Source organism: Urocitellus parryii, chromosome X (assembly GCF_045843805.1).
Source record: "Urocitellus parryii isolate mUroPar1 chromosome X, mUroPar1.hap1, whole genome shotgun sequence".
In the NCBI taxonomy this organism is placed as follows: domain Eukaryota; kingdom Metazoa; phylum Chordata; class Mammalia; order Rodentia; family Sciuridae; genus Urocitellus; species Urocitellus parryii.
The window spans coordinates 92,427,591-92,448,916 of record NC_135547.1 but is presented as its reverse complement, the minus strand read 5'-3'; the positions used below and the strand labels follow the sequence as shown (position 1 = coordinate 92,448,916).

The 21,326-nt window shown below is 38.6% G+C and overlaps 1 protein-coding gene and 1 pseudogene across 2 annotated transcripts in view; both read right to left on the bottom strand.

Annotated features, from left to right (window-relative positions):
• Positions 1–21,326, bottom strand: part of Znf41 (zinc finger protein 41) — a 51,689-nt gene that overhangs the window by 24,976 nt on the left and 5,387 nt on the right. For both annotated transcript variants that reach the window (XM_026413754.2, XM_026413753.2), the window contains exon 2: positions 2,386–2,644. In XM_026413754.2, coding sequence (XP_026269539.1) covers positions 2,386–2,463 — 78 coding nt within the window. In that variant the 5' untranslated portion in view covers positions 2,464–2,644. The remainder of the gene's footprint in view (positions 1–2,385; positions 2,645–21,326) is intronic.
• On the bottom strand, positions 9,779–9,920 carry LOC113200348 (thymosin beta-15A pseudogene; annotated as a pseudogene).

Below are 21,326 nucleotides of genomic sequence, written 5' to 3'. Positions count from 1 at the left end.
TTTTATTACAAGCATATTGTTATAATTGTTGTTTTACATTAGTTTTTGTTATTAGTTTCTTACTGTTTCTAATTTATAGGTTAAATTTTATCATAGGTATGTATGGAGAAAAACAGTACAGTCATGTGTTGCTTAATGATGGGGACAGATTCTGACAAATATATCATTAGGCAATTTGCCACTGTGAAAATATTAGTGTATTTAACAAAACTAAGATGGTTAGAATACCACTAGGCAATATAATCTTGTGAGATCACTACTGTGTTTGTGGTCAATTGTAGAATGAAATGTCATTATGTGGTGTGTGGCTATATATATATATATATATATATATATATATATATATATATATATAGTGTTTGGTACTCAATAGTACCTCAGATAGTACCTTCATGTATCCATTGGGGGTCTTGGAACAAATCTCTCAAGAATAAGATGAGGCAGGCATAGTGGCATAACCCTGTAATCCCAGCAACTTGGGAGGCTGAGGCAGGAGGATTGTAAACTCAAGGCCAAGAAACTTAGTGAGACCGTGTCTCAAATTAAAATTTTTAAAAGGGCTGGGGACACAATTAAGTGATAAACAACACTGGATTCAATTCCTATCACTGGAAAAAATAAGAAGGGACTGCCATATTTCAAAATTGCTGAGAGGGCAAACTGAAATTAAAACAAAAAAAGGCTAGTATGTGAGGTTGACAGATGTTAATCAGTTTGATTAATCATTCCTTAATGTGCATATGCATATATATATCAAAATATATACAATTATTATTTGTCAATTAAGAATTAAAATTAAAAAATGGTAGACTGGAGGCTGGAGTTGTGGCTCAGTGGTGGAGGGCTTGCCTAATACGCGTAAGGCACTGGGTTCAATCCTCAGCACCACATAAAAAATAAATAAATAAAATAAAGGTATTGTGTCCATCTACAACTAAAAATATTTTTTTAAATGGTAGACTGGTTAAATTGTGGACATCACATATGTATGAAGAAAAAAATTACTGCCTAGAAACTTTAAACTGCTGAGTTAAAAAGGAGGTAGTCATGGGTCTGGGGGTGTAGCTCAGTGGTAGAGTACTTGCCTAGCATGCACAAGGCCCTGGGTTCAATCCCCAGCACAAAAGAAGAAAGATAACTAAAATAGTATGATTCCATTTTAAATCTTGGCAGTGTGTGTGTGTGTGTGTGTGTGTGTGTGTGTGTTTGGCACACATACATATTTATGGCTCCACACATATACCCACACACATGCATACATGCTCATGCAAAAGAAAAAACAAAAAGAAAATATATAGTTCAGTGTTAATGATGGTTAACTTTGGGTGATGCTGGAATTACAAGTAATTTTCTATTCTATTTGTTAACCTGTATTTTCTACAATTTTATTATAAAATAATGAAATGAGGGGCTGGGGTTATGGCTCAGTGGTAGAGCGCTCACCTAGCACACATGGGGCACTGGGTTCGATCCTCAGCACCACATAAAAATGAAATAAAGATACTGTGTCCACCTATAACTAAAAGATAAAACTATTTAAAAATAATGATATAACATAAACCAAAATAATTTTTTAAAGTTTAATATTATCCCCATGACCATATAACCCTGAGTCCCTGTGGCAGCAATCCCTTTCCCTAAGTGACATTCATAGGTAAGTGTGAAAGTGGGAAACTTGGTCTCTGCTGCAGTTCTCTGCGGGGGGTGGGTGGTGGTGGGGGTATACATTCAGGGAACCTGGCTACAGGCCAGTGTTGTCACTGCCAACTTGAGAAGCCTGCATTAATCTTAAACCTCCTCAAGCCATTTTACTTATATCTGAAAAAAGAAGGAAGAGCTGGAAGGTCTCTAAAGACTGTGGTAGCCTTATTACCCTGCTAGTCTCAGTTTCAAGAAAAAAGATTTTTCTGCATCTAAATCTGGATAGAGAAGTCAGCAGTTCCTCAGAAGCCAGGGGAACTGAGGGCTCAGGTGGGGATTAGCTAAGTACCTGTAAAGAACCAATGTAGAGAAAAGGGCTGTACTGGGTTTGGGGTTGTATTTCCTTGGCCATGGCTGGTGGCTGCTCCCACCCAGATCTCAGCCTCAGATAGCCTGCAAGAGTTTCCTGACCCTCTCCCCTAGGCTATGGGGCGGGTCTTCCATATCCTCTTCTCCATCAGCCACATGGCCTTTTCCACTGAAACCCATAGGGCTCTGGATGTAGTGTCTTCAGACATGTGGTGCTTACTCTCAGCAGGAGGATCTAGATCTGTCTATGGGTCAGCAAGTATTAAATCTGTGACTTCCTATGACTCACCTGCCCCTTCCCTGAGGCCCTGGGGAAAGGTCAGGGTATTTTCTCACTGAATGAATTCCTACCCATGGGGTCCTTTCCCTCCTCACCTCAAGTGAGCCGCCATGTTTCTCTGCAGCCAGGGCCAGGGACGACTGGAGAGAATCTCCATTGGCTGGCATGTTCATGCTGGGCCTGGGCCCTTAGGCTCTCCTGTTGATGACTTGACCCTTCCCAGGGGCTTGAAGCTGGGCTGGCATCTGTGGGCTCACCCAGGTCTGGCGGCACAGTCGAGCCTGGTTAGAAGGAAGATCCTGCAGTCCCCACTAACCGTTCTGGTCCAGGGACTCTGCAGAGGCTTCAAGAAAGCTGCAAAGACAGTGTGCACATGGTTAGCCACTCCCTGGTCACTCATGAATGCTTCCTATAGGCACCAAGGGGCAGCTCACTATGCTGGATCTTTCAGAAGAGAAAAGTTCAGCAGAGCCAACACCCACCAAATGATAATGTGGGATGTGGGAAAGATTCACAAAATTTGGTGTAAGATGAATGGGTGCCCGGTGGAGTGGCACATTCCTGTAATCCCAGCATTTCGGGAGGCTGAGGTAGGAGGATTGTGAGTTCAAAGCCAGCCTCAGCAAAAGCAAGGCACTAAGCAATTCAATGAGACCCTGCCTCTAAATAAAATAGGGCTGGGATGTGGCTCAGTGGTCGGGTGCCCCTGAGTTCAATCCCTGGTACCCCCCCCCAAAAGAAACATGAATGAGTGTTGGACTTCCAGCTTTTCTACATTCTAGCTAGAATTTGAGGAAATCATTCTAAGCTGAGTTTGCTTGTCTTAAAAAAAGATGAAAATACTATCTTATAGGGTGTTAAATTAAATTATATCTTTGAAGCACTCTTACCTACCCAGCCCCTGGAATACATTCAGTTATTGTTAAATATTGCTATTATTATACAGTACAAGTCATGTTTTATTAACTACCTAATTTCACACTCATCTTAATAGATAGGCATTACTTTTATTATCATTCCCATTTGCCATCTGATGGAGCTATTCATATAAGTAAAGAAATCCTCCCCTCAAATCACCCAGGTTGAAGGGGAGGAGAGGGATTCAAACCCAGGTATGCCTGGTTCCAAAGTACCTTTTCTTTTGGTAGTCTTGGGGACTGAAACCAGGGGTACTTTATTCTGAGCTAGTTCCTCAGCACATTTTATTTCAGGACAGGGTTTCAATAAGTTGCTGAAGCTGGCCTTGAACTTGTGATCCTCCTGCTTCAGCCTCTAGAGTCACTGGGATTACAGGTGTGTGCCACAGCATCTGACTCCAAAGTGCTGTTTTTAAACTATTGAGCCATGTGGTAATCTATATGTGGTACAGTCACAATAACCATTATTTCTGTTTCCAGTTGCCTTCAAAGTGCTCTGGCTGAGAGGTGACCATGTCATGAGTGCATAAACTGAGATTCTATTATAATTCAGTATACATTTTGGGCAACTTATAGAGCCCACTGTCTTTTGTCAAAGATGAAAGCTTAAACTTACATTCCTGCCTCACCATTCCCATCTGGGCTCTGAAAAAGAGCAGGTCTACATAGGTTCCTAAAACATCAGCCCAAACTGTCTGACAAAAACTGTCATGAATGGTGTGATCAACTGGTATCCACAGGCTCCTGAAGTGAACACCAACATAGGCAATACATTCTCAATTCAAAATTAACATTGATTTGCTCTAAGAGTCAATTGAGCTTCTTGGGGACAAACCTGGCCTCCAGTAGGACCCTATAATTCATAGCCCACATATATAATCAATGATCTTCATAAAAGCCTCAGTAGATCTTCCTGTCCATCACATACCAACTCACACAGTCCTTCAATAACCAATGTGCACAGGCCCCAATCCATGACTCATATTGGTCCACCCCAAAACGACTCCCAAAGACTTGTAATACCTTAATGATCCCAGGCTTGAAATTGATCACTCACCACCTTAGTGCCCTAATCAATAAATTCATGGACTGAATCAATGACTTTAGATACTTAGATCTCTAATTCTTATTAAATCTCAAGAATTTCTACAGAGGTCCCAACCATTTAACCTTATATGTCTCCAATTGTTCCCTTCTAGGATTCTCCCCAGTTGTCACTTGCTACCCCCATATGAATGGCAGATATAGGCCCTGGATCATCAAATTCTGTTGGATCCTAACTCACTGATCCTCCCCCACAGAAATCCCCCAATCTTTGACTCCCAGAAGAACCCAAACAATCAACTCCAAATTTGGATTGGTGTTGAATTTAAATGATAAATCTTAAAACACTTTCAGGCAGAAACAACATGTTATTTGCAACAAAAGGGGATTACAGAGCCACTCGACTTTGTATTGGCAACACTAGAAGTCATTTAGAAAAAAACATCTACAGATTATTGAGAGCTGAGATCCAAGAATTTGAAACTCACTCTGGCTAGATATCATTCTTCTGTCAGAGCATAAGAAACACAATTTTAGACATAAAAGCATTTACTATATAATATGCTTATTTTTCCTAATTCAGAATGCTCAAGAGAATAGTCTAATTTTAAACAGAATAGTAACAGAATCTTCAAAATAGAAGGAAAGTAGTTTTGGAAAATGACTTGCAAATGACATATACTTATATCTGAATAAAGATGATGTCATAGAGTATTTATTTATTTTTGCAGTGCTGAGGATTGAAGCCAGCATGCTCAGCAAATACTCTACTACTGAACTCCTGGGCTTAAGCAAGCCTCCTGCCTCAGTCTCCCAGGTAGCTGGGAATACAGGTAAGTACCACCAAGCCTGGCTTGAGGGCTTTATTTGTTTAAACTTTATTTTATTTATTTATTTTTATGTGGTGCTGAGGATGGAACTCAATGACTCACACATGCTAGGCAAGTGCTCTACCGCTGAGCCACAATACCAGCCCCTAAAGGGCTTTTGATATTGGTCTGGAGCATTGCCAAGGCAACTTTTAAAAATACCCATGTGATCACATGGTAATATGCAGCCAAAGTTTGGAGCCATTGCTTACAATTAACTCTTCACACAACCTCTCAATCCTCTTAAAATCCTGAGGCAAGGAGAATAAGTTGAGGTTACCCACCAGTTCAACTAGAGAAGCAACAAAATCCTCAGAGCCCTCTTTCCATAGCACCTTGTTATCAAACTCTAGAAAGGCTCATGCAGGCTTCCTGGACCCTCATTGGTAGGCCTTTCAACTTGACTATGCTTAAAAGTCACCCAGCTTGTTTGGTGGAGCAGAGTTTTTGTAATTGAGCATTTAGAACAAATAAAACTATTGCTGTTACTGAGTGGAAATTTTATTTAATTTTTAAAAATACTTTTTAGTTGTAGTTGGACAAGTATTTATTTTTTATGTGGTGTTGAGAATCGAACCCAGAGCCTTGCACATGCTAGACAAGCGCTCTACAGCTGAGCCACAACCCCAGGCCCTGAGTGGAAATTTTAAAATACCCTGGGATATTAAATTTAGCATAATATACTGGAGGAACATAATGTTCAGGATTAATGTGGAAGTTCATCCATGCTATTGTAAATGGCAATATCTTTCTTTTTTAAGGCTGAATGATATTATTTCATTTTATGTGTGCATTTTATATGCACACTGCACAATTTTATCCATTCATCTGTTGATGGACACTAGGTTGAATTAAGGTTTTGGCTATTGTGAAGAGTGCTACAAAAAAAAAAAAACATGGAAATGCAAGTATCTCTTCAAATGACTGAGTCATTTCTTTTGTATGTATATCCAAAAGAAAGATTGGTTGGTCATATAGTAGTGTTATTTTTAATTTATTGAGGTACCTCCACACTGTTTTCCATAATGGCTGTGCCAAATTACATTCCCACTAACATGTACAAGTGTTCCCTTTTCTCCATATATATATTCACTGCACTTATCTCTTGTCTTTTTTATAATAGCCCTATCACGAAGTGATAGCTCATTGTAGGTTTGGGATTTTTTTTTGGGGGGGGTATTGGGGATTGAACTTAGGGACCTTAATCATGGAGCCATATCCTGAGTCATTTTTATTTTTTATTTAGAGACAGGGTCTCACTGAGTTGCTTAGAGTCTTAATAAGTTGCTGAGGCTGGCTTGGAATTGCAATCCTCCTTCCTCAGCCTCCTGAGCCACTGGGATTATAGATATGCACCACCATGCCTAGCTTCATTGTAGTTTTGATTTGTATTTTCTTGATAAATGTTGATGTTGATGAGTGATGTTGAGTACTTTTGCATATACCTATTGACTTTTATAAAAAAACAGTGATATTCTGTTGAGAGCCACAGCCAAAGGGGCCCCAGAAAACTTCCAGCTGCCAGCAAACTCCCAGCTGCCGGCTGATGATTGGCTCACAGTGGCCCCAGCAACATCTAGCTGATTGGCTCCTCTGCAGTCATGTTCAGAAAAACCGCTCACATTTGAGGAAAAACTATTTGCGTTTGAGGAACAGATAGGGAGAAAGGTCGGATGGACATTTCAGTCCCTGGAGATGAGTGAGACGGAAGAAAAACCGCTCACATTTGAGGAAAAACTATTTGCGTCTGAGGAACAGATAGGGAGAAAGGACGGATGCACATGTCAGGAGGATAGAAAGGCTATAATGAAATTTTGTTGTTCCATTTTTATTGGATTCTGTCTCGGTTTGGTTTGGTGTTATCTTGCTGGGTTGTATTATAGTAGAAATACGGGATCAGCAATTAGTAAAAAACAAACCGAAAGAGTGTTAAGTAAATTGTTAGACGAAGGAGGCATCTCAGTAAAATCAAGAATACTCAGGGCATACGTTGATACAATACAAAAATATAGCCCATGGCTTTTTAAGGAGGAGTTGTTAGATATATCACAATGGAACCATCATGGTGAAGATTTAAAAAGAATAGAAAACAACAACCCAGGGACTCTGCCAGTTGGCACATTGACATTGTGGGCGAACGTATCTGGTTTGCTTAGTCCAAAGCCTTCAGATCAGACAAAGGTAGAGGAAGGAGAAGACATATTGATTCAAGTAAAAGAGGTCTCTCAAGTTAGTCAGAATGAGGAAAAGATTCAAGTACAAGAGAAGGTCTTTCAAGCTAGTGAGACAGAGGAAGGAAGTTTAGAGCAGAAAAAGCCATCAGGGGAAAAGTTACAACAGGAGACTGCTAATAACACCTTTCTATCAGAGAGCGAAAGTCTCCAACCTTGGTGCTGGATCCAAATTTTTTTTTTTATTCACGTGATTTAAATGGTTTAATTTAAATTGGGTAAATAACTGTTAAGAAGGTTAACAGATCTGTTTGTTTACTTTCACCTATTCTTTTTATTATATTTAATAATTCTTTTCAAAATAATGTAAATTGTTAAGAAAATTGTTTTCTTTTAGTGCCTTCTAGAATGTTACACAATTATTAATATTAACCATTATTGCCAAAATTCCTATCTTCATCCCAGTGCCAGTGAAGATAATGTAAATTGTTAAGAAAATTGTTTTCTTTTAGTGCCTTCTGGAATGTTACACAATGTTTTCTTTAGCTATTATTGCCAGAATTTCTATCTTCATCCCAGTGCCAGTGAAGACAATGTAAATTGTTAAGAAAATTGTTTTCTTTTAGTACCTTCTAGAATGTTATATAATTTTTTCTTTAGCCATTATTGCCAGAATTCCTATCTTCATCCCTGTGCCGGTGAAGACAAAGATAAAACTAATCTACAATCTCTGCAATAGCCATCACTGAACCGCTTACAGAACTTGCCTAAACTATGTGTCACATGTATGCATTGTGAACTCACTTGTATGCATTGTGAACTATCTGTTGGTGCAGCGACTTGTGGTAGTGTTGGAGTATTTTTGCTGATGATGTCATCGGTGGTACAATTTTTCCAACAAGAGCTGTCAATTGGCTTGGTATATCTTCCTCTCTTCTGCTTGTCATGATCGTTCAGCTATTTGGGGGCCAACAGAGGTGAGGCAAAGAACCTCACCCCCCCGCTGGTACCTCTCCACAGGTGTGGCTGTATACTGGACCGGTAGTCAATGACGGGTAAGATCCAATTACAATGGTTCCAACCTAAGACAGGAGGCTGACGCCCTGAGGTCAGCTCATCCGAAGACGGGTAAGGACCATATGTAGTATTGGACAACCTAAGGCAGGCACGGTCCCTAAGCCACATGCTTGTTGTTTAAACAGAGAGGGGGAGATGTTGAGAGCCACAGCCAAAGGGGCCCCAGAAAACTTCCAGCTGCCAGCAAACTCCCAGCTGCCGGCTGATGATTGGCTCACAGTGGCCCCAGCAACATCTAGCTGATTGGCTCCTCTGCGGTGATGTTCATTGGGCTGTTTCCCTGCCCTTCAAGCTGCCAGCTGATGATTGGCTCACAGTGGCCCCAGCAACATCTAGCTGATTGGCTCCTCTGCAGTCATGTTCATTGGGCTGTTTCCCTGCCCTTCAGACTACGGAACTGCTCATTGGGGGACTTCTTTGGCTCCGCCCACGCGACCTAGCCAATCGGCCTCAAGAGCAAGAGGATTGTGGGAGGTGGTTGTTGGTGTGTGGGAGAGGCTTCTGGAAGCCGGTGGTGGCAGTTGGGCTCTGAGGGTTTTCCTGAGGAGCTGTTTTGTTTGGCGTTTGTAGTTTTAAAAATAAAGTTTGTTTCTTTTGATAAGTGGCTCCTGAATTGTGCCCAGCCAGACTGCGGCAATATTCATTATTTTATTTTACATTAGAAATGAAAATAAACCATGAGAAGCTACAAAGACATGAAACTTCATGAACATTAAGAAGCAATGGCCAGGCATGGTGGTGCATGCCTGTAATCTCAGTGGCTCAGGAGGCTGAGGCAGGAGGATCACGAGTTCAAAGCCAGCTTCAGCAAAAGCTAGGCATTAAGCAACTCAGTGAGACACCCTGTCTCTACATAAAAATACAAATTAGGGCTGGGGATGTGGTTCTGTTGTCGAGTTCCCTTGAGTTCAATTACCAGTATGCCCCCCCTCTCAAAAAAAAAAAAAAACAACAAGCAATGGAGGGGGCTGGGGTTGTAGCTCAGTGGTATTGTGCTTGCCTTGCATATGTGAGGCACTGGGTTTGATTCTCAGCACCATATATAAATAAATAAATAAAGGTCCACTGACAACTGAAAAAAACCCCATCTTTTAAAAAAGAAGCAATGGAGGCACCTATTCTAAGTTAAAATTGGCTTGCCCTGTAGGGGATGAAAGGACTACACACACAAAGGTCATTAATAGTGAGATTACTGACAGTCTGTCATCTTTAATTTATTTATGTATCCATGGGAAGTTTAGAAATAAATTTAATGGAACATGACTACTGTTAACCTCTAAGCCAGGAAGTACAGGTAAGAAGTCATATGGTGCCTAAAATTTCTGCAAACACACAGGTTTAAAAAAGCCCAAGCCTAAAATCAAAATTCTCTGGCAATGTTGAAATTTGCTCTTGGGAGAAGATCTCTATTTATGATGTTTGAACACACTCTTTCTCTTTTTTTCTGTTGGATAGTTTCTTTGAAGGGAGAATATTTTTCCTTCGGTATAGTTTTCTTCCGTTTTGATTTGTCAAACCTCTCTACTTCAGACACGTCTAGTTTATCACTCATCTTGACTAAATGAAAGACTGAAGATTTTAAGTCTAGCATAAAGCAGTCCCTGGGTTGACACCTTGCTCACTCTGGACCAGGTTGCTGTTCTGTGCAGAACCAGGTGTTTGTAATTCCTGTAGCGGGCCGCCCCCAGACCACACCCCAGCTTTCTGATTGAATGAGGGATCCCAGGCTCACGTGCTGGCCCTCCCTCCACTTTAGCCCTACAGGCCTGCATCTACTGTCTTCTCTCTACACAGAACCTCACCCCCATTGGCCTTTTTTGTCTTCTTTGCACGGTTTTAAATGAGGTGGGTTTTTTAAAAGTATTTTTTTAGTTGTAGTTGGACACAATACCTGTATTTTATTTATTTTTATGTGGTGCTGAGGATCGAACCCAGCATCTCACATGTGTTAGGCAAGCACTCTACTGCTGAGCCACAACCCCAGCCACCACCCCCCCCCAGGTTATTTGTTTTTTTGCTACTGAGTTTTGTGAATTCCCTATATATTCTGTATATTAACACTTTATTGGATATATGGTTCAAAAATATTTTCCCAATCCGTAGGCTGCCTTTTCATTGTTTCCTTTGCTGTGTAGAGACTGAGGACATGAAGGAGAAGAAAATGGGGAGATGTAGGTCAAAGGGTACAAATTAATAGTGACATTTAATAAATAAGTCCTAGAGATTTAATATACAGGAGGACTACAGTTAATACTAGTATACTGTATATTGAAAATTTATCAAACAAGTAGATTTTAGGTGCTCTTACCACACACGCACACATACACATGGATAACTATGGAAGGTGATAGGTTTGCAAAATTGCCTACCCATAGTAATCATTTATATATATAAATGTTCAAATTTTATATATATGTAAAAACATCATGTTGTACATCCTTAAATTTATATGATAAAATATGCAAATGTAGAGGAGAAGGCAAGTTATGCATCTCCATGGGTAGGTATTGCTATGATATAATACAGATCTAGTGATGTACAAAATATAGACAACCTTTTTATTTTTTTTTTTATTTTTGGTACTGGGCATTGAACTCAGGGGCATTCAACAACTGAGCCACATCTCCAGCCCTATTTTGTATTTTATTTAAAGACAGGGTCTCACTGACTTGCTTAGGGCCTCACTTTTGCTGAGGCTGGCTTTGAACTCACGATCCTCCTGCCTCAGCCTCCTGAGCTGCTGGGATTACAGGCGTGTGCCACTGTACCCAATGGCAATCATTTATTAATGAAGGTGAAGGTAACTACTAGCAGAAATTGACAAAAGTAATCAAAATTCCAAAGTATCAAAATTCTGAAATAATGGGAATCAGAAGTTGGATTAAGAAAAACCTGAGTAACCAAAAAAGCAGGAAAAGGGAAAGAAGAAATATCAACCAAGTACAATGAATAGTAAATATTTGGGAGGCATAAAATCAATAATATTAGAATTCAACTAAATTGAATGAGGTGAATTCTGCTATAAAAATAAATACTATGAAACTGGAATCTTAAAAACTCTGAAACTACTAGAAGAAAACATGGGAAATACTTCAAGACATTGATACAGGCAATGATTTTCTGTATAGCACCCCAAAAACTGACAAATAGGATGACATCAAAATGAAGATTCTGCACAGCAAACAATCAGTAGAGTGAAGAGACAACCTACAGACTGGGAGAAAATATTTACTAGTTATTCATCTGACAGTGGGCTAATATCCAGAATATATAAAGAACTAAAAACCTTAACAATAAAAAATAAGTTGTTATGGGCCAGGCTATATGGGCAATGACCAAACAGATTCCATTTCACCCTGAGACTCCATATCATGTAAGAAATACTTCCCCCATGGGAAAGCCCCACCTCTGTACCCATTAATAGATACTTAGCATAACATACTTGGCAACAAAAAATGGCAATTCTTATACAATGTAAAATTGTTCTCTTTGCTTTCCATTTTTCTTGGGCAATGTGCCTTGTCAGATTGATCGTCTAGAGTTAGTAATCATTCTCTAACTTGTACTCAACTAGGGTCATTTTGAACCACTTCCCTTCTGCTTGCTTACTGCTATGTCAACCTGGAAAGTCCCATGGGAAATACCAATACACCCATTGCATTGTCTCGCTAACTGCCCAGTTCAGCTTCTGTACCTGCTGGCTTGCAGCTATGTCAATCCAGACGTGGTTTTTGCTTTTAAATATCCTAAAATGCTCAAGCTCAGGGATGTTCCTTGCAGAGACAGTTATGCGTCCTGTGGGGAATAGTCACTAGCTGGCCGGCTAAATAAAGACTCTTCAATTTGGACAAAACTGGGACTTAGTGTTTTCTGAATGACCTTCCCCACAACAAAATAACCCACTTAAAATGGGCAAATAATCTGAATCAACACTGCTTAAAAGAAGAAATACAAATGGCCAATAAATATATGAAAAGATGAGCAATATCATTAGCCATTGGGGAAATACAAATCAAAATTACAATGAGATACTGTCTCGACTCCAGTTAGAATGGTCTTTATTAAAAAAAATAACAAATTCTGGGGAGAATACAGAGAAAAAGGAAGTATTATACACTGTGAGTGGAATGTAAATTAGTATAGCCACTATGGAGAACGATATGGAGGTTCCTCAAAAAACTAAATATAGAACTATCATATGATACAACTCTCCCACTCTTGGGTATACATCCAAAGGAAATGAAATCAGCATATCAAAGAAATGCACATCTATGTTTACTGTGACTATTCACAATAGTTAAAATATGGAATCAGACAGAGTGCTGATCAAAAGATGAATGCATAAAGAAAATGTAGTATATATATACAATGGAGTATTATTTAGCCATAGAGGAATGAAATATTTTCATTTGCACCAAAATGGATGGATCTAAAGGACATTATATTAAGTGAAATAAGTCAAGTACCCCAAGTTCTCTCTCATTTGTTGAAACCAAAAAGAGTTGATCTGAAAGTAAAAGAATGATTACTAGGGATTGGAAAATGTGTGGGGGGACCATGGAAGAAGGGTGGTTGGATATGATCAATTGGCATTGTATGCATGTATGGAAATATCACACTGAACCTCATTAATATGTACAATTAATATGTATTAATAACATACATCTAAAACAAAATGTCAAAGATGTGAAACAAAGTATTGGGCAGAAATATTATTTATCATTCTTTCTTTTATATTTGGTACTCATTTCTTCATTGGAAATCTTTGCCTACCTTAGGTTCATAAAGTGTGTGTTTTCTTCAAAAAATTGTATTGTCTTAGCTTCCACATTTCAACCTACTGTCCATCTGGGAAGGATTTTGATGTGTTGTGTGTTAGAGTCAAGATTCATTTCTTCCATGAAGATCATCTTTTCCTCACTGCTCTTTAGTGTCTACTGGTGATCACATATGTGGGGGTCCATTCTTAAACTCCGAAACCAAAAAACAATAAAATCAGATAAGTATGAAAAATATGTACACTTTCTTATATGTAGTTACATTACAAGAAGGGTTTATTTGTTTTTGGTACTAGGGGTTATGCCCAGGGGCACTTTTCCACCAAGCCACATCCCCAGCCTTTTTAACTTTTTGTTTTGAGACAAAGTCTCACTAAGTTGCTTAGGGCCTCACTAAATTACTGGGGCTGGCCTCAAACTTGTGATCCTACTGCCTCAGCCTCCCAAGTTGCTGAAATTAGAGGTGTGTGCTCCCACTCCCAGCAACATTATCTTATGTAAAGTTGAAAATCAGAGGTAGAGCATGCATGAGGCCCTGCATTTAATCTCCAGTACCACAAAATAATAAAATAAAAAATAATAACCAGGGTGGAGGTGGCACAAGACTATAATCCCAGTGACTCAGGAAGCTGAGGCATGATGATCTCAATTTCAAGGCTAGTCTTGGCAATTTAGGGAGATCTGGTCTCAAAATAACAAATAAATAAATAAAAAGGGCTAGGGATGTAACTCAATGTTAGAATAACCCTGAATTCAATCTCTAGTACCACAATAAAGAAAGGAAGGAAGAAAGAAAGTTAGGCTATAAACACATTTAGAACTGGTACATTTTAAATTGGAAAATTTCATTTTCTTTTCTCTGACTGCTGGTATTTACCAAATGCTGGAGAGAATGCAAAGAAACTGGACCTCTCATACATTGCCAGGAGGAATGAAAAGTGGTACAGCCACTCTGGAAATTATTTGGCAGTTTCTTTAAGAAAAATACTTATGACATGACCCAGCAATTGTCTGGGCATTCACCCAGATAAATGAAATCTCTTGTATACATATACAAGATCATCTGTATCAGCATAATTTATAACAGCACCAAACTGGAAACAACTATAATGAGCCTCAATAGGTGATGGTTAAACAAACTATAGGATATCTGTAAAATGAAACACTACTCAGCAATTTAAAAAATGAACTATTGTTATTGGATAAAATATGGATGGTTTTTGAGGACATTCTGCTAGGTGGGGAAAAAACAATGATCAAAAGGTCATATACTGGGCTGGGGTTGTGGCTCAATAGTAGAGTGCTTGTCTAGCAGGTGCAAGGCCCTGGATTTGATCCTCAGCACCACATGAAAATAAATAAATAAATAAATAAAGTTATTGTGCCAACTACAACTAAAATAAATAAATAAATGTTTTAAAAAGGCCATATACTGTATGGTTTCATTTATATAACATTTTCAAAATGACAAAATTTTAAACACAGAATATAAACAGTCACGCATGATGGTGCACATCTGTAATCCCAGCAGCTCCAGAGACTGAGGCAGGAGGATCACACGTTCAAAGCCAGTCTCAGCAACTTAGCAAGGCCCTAAGCAACTCAGTGAGACTCTGTCTCAAAATAAAAAATAAAAAGGGCTGGGGACATGGCTTAGTGGTTAAGCACCCTGAGTTCAATCCCTGGTACCAAAAAAGAAAGATGGGGGGGGGGTAGGGAGAGAGAGAAGGAGAAAGAGAGCAAGCAAGAGCAAATGACTGGTTGGCAGGAGTTATGAAATGTGGGAAGCCATTCTTGCACGTGATTTGAGTTACCTCCCTGGCTGGTTGTGAGGTGCTTAGACACACTGTGTCAGAGCCTTCCCCACCCTGTCCCAGGTTCGAGGGTTTGTCTGTGTGGGGGTGTGCCTGACCACTGACCTGAAAACCAATCACTCACCCTGACCTTGGAATGCTGCCCCCCTGGATCTTCATTGGATGGAATTTTCCCCTGAAATTTTTGTTCCCCAATAAAAGCTCACTCCCTGGCATGTTTCTCTCTCTCTTGCTGGCCTCTTGTGTAAACCTCCCTACCGCGTCAGGTGGCTAGAGGCAGGAGCTGGGAGGAGCCGCCTCTGAGCTGGGCATAAAAGGTAAATTGAGAGTCATGTCTCTTTAATTTGAACTCACTAGTTAATTTCTATGTTTCGAACCTCTATTATGAAGCTAGCCTGCTGGTCGAGTGGCTGAATGAATGATAGTGGGGGTAAAGACTCTAAAAGAGTGATAGTCCTATATCTTGATTGGGGGGTAATTTAAGAAATTTACACACATGACAAAATTACATAGAACTATGCACATACCTTGTAATAATGTCAAATTCTAAATTTTTATATTATGACATTGTAAAATGCAACCACTGGGGATAACCGGATAAAGGTTTCACAGGATGTCTTTGTACTATGTTGAAACTTCCTATGAATCTAACAATTATTTCAAAGTAAAAACTTTGATGCTTGCCTAGCATGCACAAGGTCCAAGGTTCAATCCTGAGTACTGCAACAACAAAAAAGTTTAAGAAAGTCATAATTATGCTGGAAAAATTTATTGTATTTTTCTGTAGTATGATGTAACAGGTAGACAAAAGAAAAACCAAAGTGGATTTGAAAAAATATAATCAATAAGGCTAGATTTAATACACATAAATTTATTGTGCCTAATGAATATATAGTCATTCCTCTATATCTGTGGGCTCTGCATTCTAGATACAACCAAATGTGGATTTAAAGTATTTTTTTATTCCATAAAGTAAAACTTGAATTTGCTGCATGCTAAGCACTGTACTGAAACCACATGAATGAAGTGGAGAGTTACGTGGATTACAAAAGCAATCTTAAGTGTAAGAAGAAAGAAAATGCTACCTTGTTGTTGATACGTATTATATAGCTATGCCAACTGTGGTTCTGTCTGTATTGAACATGTATAATACAGTATAACAACTATTTACATAGCACTTACATTTTATCAGGTATTAAAAGTCATCTAAAGATGATTGAAAGTATACTGGAGATGTGTATTCACTATACACAAACACTAGGCCATTATATATTTTATATAAGGGACACAGCATCGACAAATTTTGGTATCTACAGTGGGTCCTGGAACCAATTCCTCATGGATATCACGGGACAATTGCACAGTCTTCTCAGACTCATGGCATAGCTTATAAGCATTTTTAAAACGGGTGACAAACGGTGCAGTGGTGCACTTCTGTAATCCTGGTGGCTCAGGAGGCTGAGGCAGTAGGATTGGGAGTTCAAAGCCAGCCTCAGCAAAGTTGAGGTGCTAAGCAACTCAGTGAGACCCTGTCTGTAAATAAAATACAAAAAATAGGGCTGGGAATATGAGTCAGTAGCTGAGTGCCCCTGAGTTCAATCCCTGGACCCCATCCCTAGAAAAAGGGTGACTTGAACTCAAAGAAAAAATCTTGATAACTTTTAAAAATTAGAATTTTGGCAGACTGCATTGACTATAACTCTAGAAAATCAGAAACATACAATAAAAAGATAACCAAACTACCAAATCCAGATTTCAATTAAGAAATGGGGATGGGAATATAGATCAGAGGTAAAGTGCTTGACTAGTATGCATGAGGTCTGAGTTTAACCCCCAGCATTGGAAAGAGAAAGAAAGAGAGAGAGAGAGAAGGTAGGGGGAAGGGAGGAAGAAGAAGAAGAGGAGGAGGAGGAAGAAGATGGTGAGGAGGAGGAGGAGGAGAAGGAAACCATAAACACATTAGGATTGAAGATGAAATTTTATAGTAAAATTACAGAACTCAAACCAAATTCTGAGACACAGCTAAAGCTATATTTAAAGGATATGATAGTTTGGAATGTTTTTTATATTTAAAAATAAAAGTCAAAGGTGTAAATAAACGATTAAACCTAAGAAATTAGAAAAAGACAACAAAATGTTCATGGGAAGTGTGATAAAGAGAAAGAGAAAGAGGGGCTGGGGTTGTGACTCAGTGGTAGAGTGCTTGCCTAGCATGCACAAGGCACTGGGTTCGATCCTCAGCACCACATAAATGTAAAATAAAGATATTGTGTCCACCTAAAACTTAAGAATAAATATTTTTTAAAAAGATATATACACATACACGCATGCACTTGTGCATACCTAAATTCATTCAATTTTATGAATGAAAAAAGATCAACTGCCATAGGTGGGAAAGTGATCAAAATAAATTAATGAAGCATTATGCATAGTGCCATGAAAATATAAAATTCCTAGAAAACATATATTACCTTTATTATTTCTCCCAAAGTAAAAATTTACAAAGATCAGTAATTAGAGAAAAATAGTTAAAATTTATATTTAAAAAATAGTTCTAAGTGTGTTTATAACTGAACTTTAAAGAATATAGTATCTATGCCATTTTTGGAGGGGAGGTTCCAGGGGTTGAACTCAGAGGCACTCAACTACTGATCCACATCCCTAGCCTCTTTTAAAATTTTATCTGGAGACAGTCTCATTAAGTTGCTTAGAGCCTCAATAAATTGCTAAGGCTGACTTTGAACACCTGATTCTCCTGCCTCAGCCTCCAGAGCCCCTGGGATTACAGGCATGTGCCACCTCACAGGGCCATGTCTATGCCATTTTAACACAAAGATAAAAATTTCCAATTTCCTTTAAAAAACTGGCTTAACCTTAATACCAACAATTGTTAAATATGGCACAAAACAAGAAGACAATGAATAATTGTCTCATGATAGCAAAAATTTTAAATAAAATATTACTAACTCAAATCCAATTATGACTCACTATAAAAATTGTCCTTTACCAAACAATTATTCCAAGAAAAAAAGGATAGATTTGGGGCTGGGATTGTGGCTCAGCGGTAGAGCGCTCGCCTAGCACGGGCAGGACCCGGGTTCGATCCTCAGCACCACATAAAAATAAAGGCATTGTGTTGTGTCCATCTACACCTAAAAATAAATTTAAAAATTTTAAAAAGTAAAGGATAGATTCATATTGCATATCAATATAAATCATACAATGATCAATTAAAGAGATAAAACCATAAGAGTATTAATATCTAAAAGGTTTCTGACACAATTAAGAAGACATTCTTAAGAAAAATACAAATTAAAATACAAACATAAAACACAAAGACACCATCAAGAACGTTAAAAGGGGGCTGAGGTTGTGGCTCAGCAGTAGAGCATTCGTCTAGCACATGCGAAGCTCTGGGTTCAATCCTCAGCAACACATAAAAATAAATAAATAAAATAAAGGTATTATGTCTAACTACAACTAAAAAATAAAAAAGACAGTGAAAAGAGCTGGGTATGGTAGTATACACCTATAATCCCACTACTGTACAGGCTGAGGCAAGAGGATCATAAGTTTAAGGAATTTAGCAAGACCCTGTCTCAAAACAAAAAATCAAAAGGACTGGGGATGTAGCTCAGTGGTAAAGAACATGACTAGCATGTATGAGGCCCTGGCTTCCATCCCCAGGATCATCACAAAAAAGGTTATATGACACGCAAAGGATGGCACAAAAAATACAAATTGCATAAGGGACTTGTATCAAGAATATATTAGGGCTGGGGATGTGGCTCAAGCGGTAGCGCGCTCGCCTGGCATGCGTGCGGCCCGGGTTCGATCCTCAGCACCACATACAAAGATGTTGTGTCCGCCGAGAACTAAAAAATAAATATTAAAAAAAAAATTCTCTCTCTCTCTCTCTCTCTCCTCTCTCACTCTTTCTTTAAAAAAAAAAGAATATATTAAAGAACACTTACAACTCAATAATACAAATAACTAAATTTTAAAACAAATTATTTGAACAGAAATTTCTCTTAAGATAATAAACAGGGGCTGGGGATGTGGGTCAAGCGGTAGCGCGCTCACCTGGCATGTGCGGGGCGCTGGGTTCGATCCTCAACACTCATAAAAATAAAATAAAGATATTGTGTCCACCTGAAACTACAAAATAAATTTTTAAAAAGATAATAAACAAATGACCCTAGGTATAGGAAAAGATGCTCAGCATCAGTAGTCATTAGGGAAATGTAAATCAGAATCACAAGGAGACATCATTTCACATCTAGTAGAATGACAAGAATAAAAAAAGATAATAATATGTTTTGACAAGGATGCAACAAATTGGAATAATCATATATTGCTGATAGGATATAAACTGGAACAGCTATTTTGGAAATAGTTTGGCAGCTCTTCTAAACATAGAGGCACCATGTGATTTAGTGAAAGACTTGAAAATATACCACTCTGGCCTTGCATGCTCAAGACCTCAGGTTCAGAGGTTCAGCACACACACACATACACACACATACACACACACACACACACCACACACACACACACACACGTATACTCTTTCTGCCATATTGATTATTTTGAGTTAAAGGCACTTGAAAAATAGCAGGTGCAAGATTATTCTGACCTTCATTCTGTTTCTTAAAATGTAGGAGATAAGGGCTGGGGTTGTGGCTCAGTGGTAGAACACTTGCCTAGCATGTGTGAGGCACTGGGTTCGAACCTCAGCACCACATATAAATAAATAAAATAGAGGTCATTGACAACTAAAAAAAAAAAGTATGGGATAAAATTTTCATGTAAAAACTGGGAATCTACCCCAAGGAAAGCAATATTGTTAACAACAAAGACAAGAATTTGAGACGCACAGAGTGGCACAACTCTGTAATCCCAGTGGCTTGGGGAGGCTGAGGCAGGAAGATGGAGAATTCAAAGCCAGCCTCAGCAAAAGCAAGGCACTAAGAAACTCAGTGAGACCCTGTCTCTAAATAAAATATAAAATAGGGCTGGAGAAATGGCTCAGTGGTTGAGTGCCCCTGAGTTCAATCCTCAGTACCAAAAAAAACAAAAAAAAACAAAAAAAAAACAGAGAATCTGTAGAGTTTATTAAAATAATTGTTTTAAGATTCCCCACATTTGGGGCTGGAGATGTGGCTCAAGTGGTAGCGTGCTCTCCTGGCATGTGTACGGCCTGGGTTCGATCCCCAGCACCACATACAAAGATGTTGTGTCCGCCGGAAAAAAAAAAACAAAACTAAAAAATAAAATATTATAATTCTCTTTAAAAAAAAGATTCCCCACATAATTTCATTGCTTTTTCACAATTTATTCTTTGTCCAACAGAGTATATAAGTGATTAACACTAACTACTTGTTTGAGTATTTTATTTTCAGTGCTGGGGGTTGACCCCAAGGTCTCTGCATGCTAGGTAAGTATTCCATCACTAAGTCACATCCCCAGCCCCTGTCTTCAGTTTTTAATTGGTACATTATAATTATATTATGGTACATTAGAATAGTGAGATTCCCTGTTAAATATTTTTTACATTCACACAGATCATCATTTCTTCATGATAGTTCCTATGCATTGTAAAACTTACATTTAGTAGATCTGTATGTGTTCCCCCTGCTTGTCTTATGTCATTTTAATTCTCAAGAATAGGCAAAAAGAAATCCTAGAAGATAAGAGGTAAAATTCTGTCTCATTCCCCTACACCAAAAAGTTCATTTCTGGGTATCCATCCAAAACAAAAGTCTATACAAATACTTGTAAACAAATGCTCAGAGCAGCATTATTTATAATAGGTAAAAAGTAGAAATAATTCTGAACATGTACAAAGATTCTTTTCTTGTCATCATTTTTTAAACAATATAGTATAACAACTTCTTAAATAGCATTTACATTGTATTAGGTATTATAAATAATCTAGAGATGATTTAAAGTATACAGGAGGACTGTGAACATTATATGCAAACACTATGCAATTTATATAAGTGTTTTGGTTTGGATGTGAGGTGTCTCCCAAAAGCTCACGTGTGAGACAATGCAAGAAGGTTTGGAGGAGAAATGATTGGGTTGTGACAGTTTTAACACAATCAGTGAACTAATTCCTGATGGGATTAACTGAGTGGTAACTGGAGGTAGGTAGGGTGTGGCTGGCTAGTGTTTCATTAGGGGCGTAACTATGGGGTATATATTTTGTATCTGGAGAATGGAATCCCTCTCTCTGTTTTCTGATCACCTCGTGAGCTGCTTCCCTTTGCCACACTCTTCTTCCATGATATTCTGTCTTACCTTGAGCCCCAAGGAATGGAGCTGGCTTTCTGTGAGCCAAGACCTCTGAAACTGTGAGCCCTT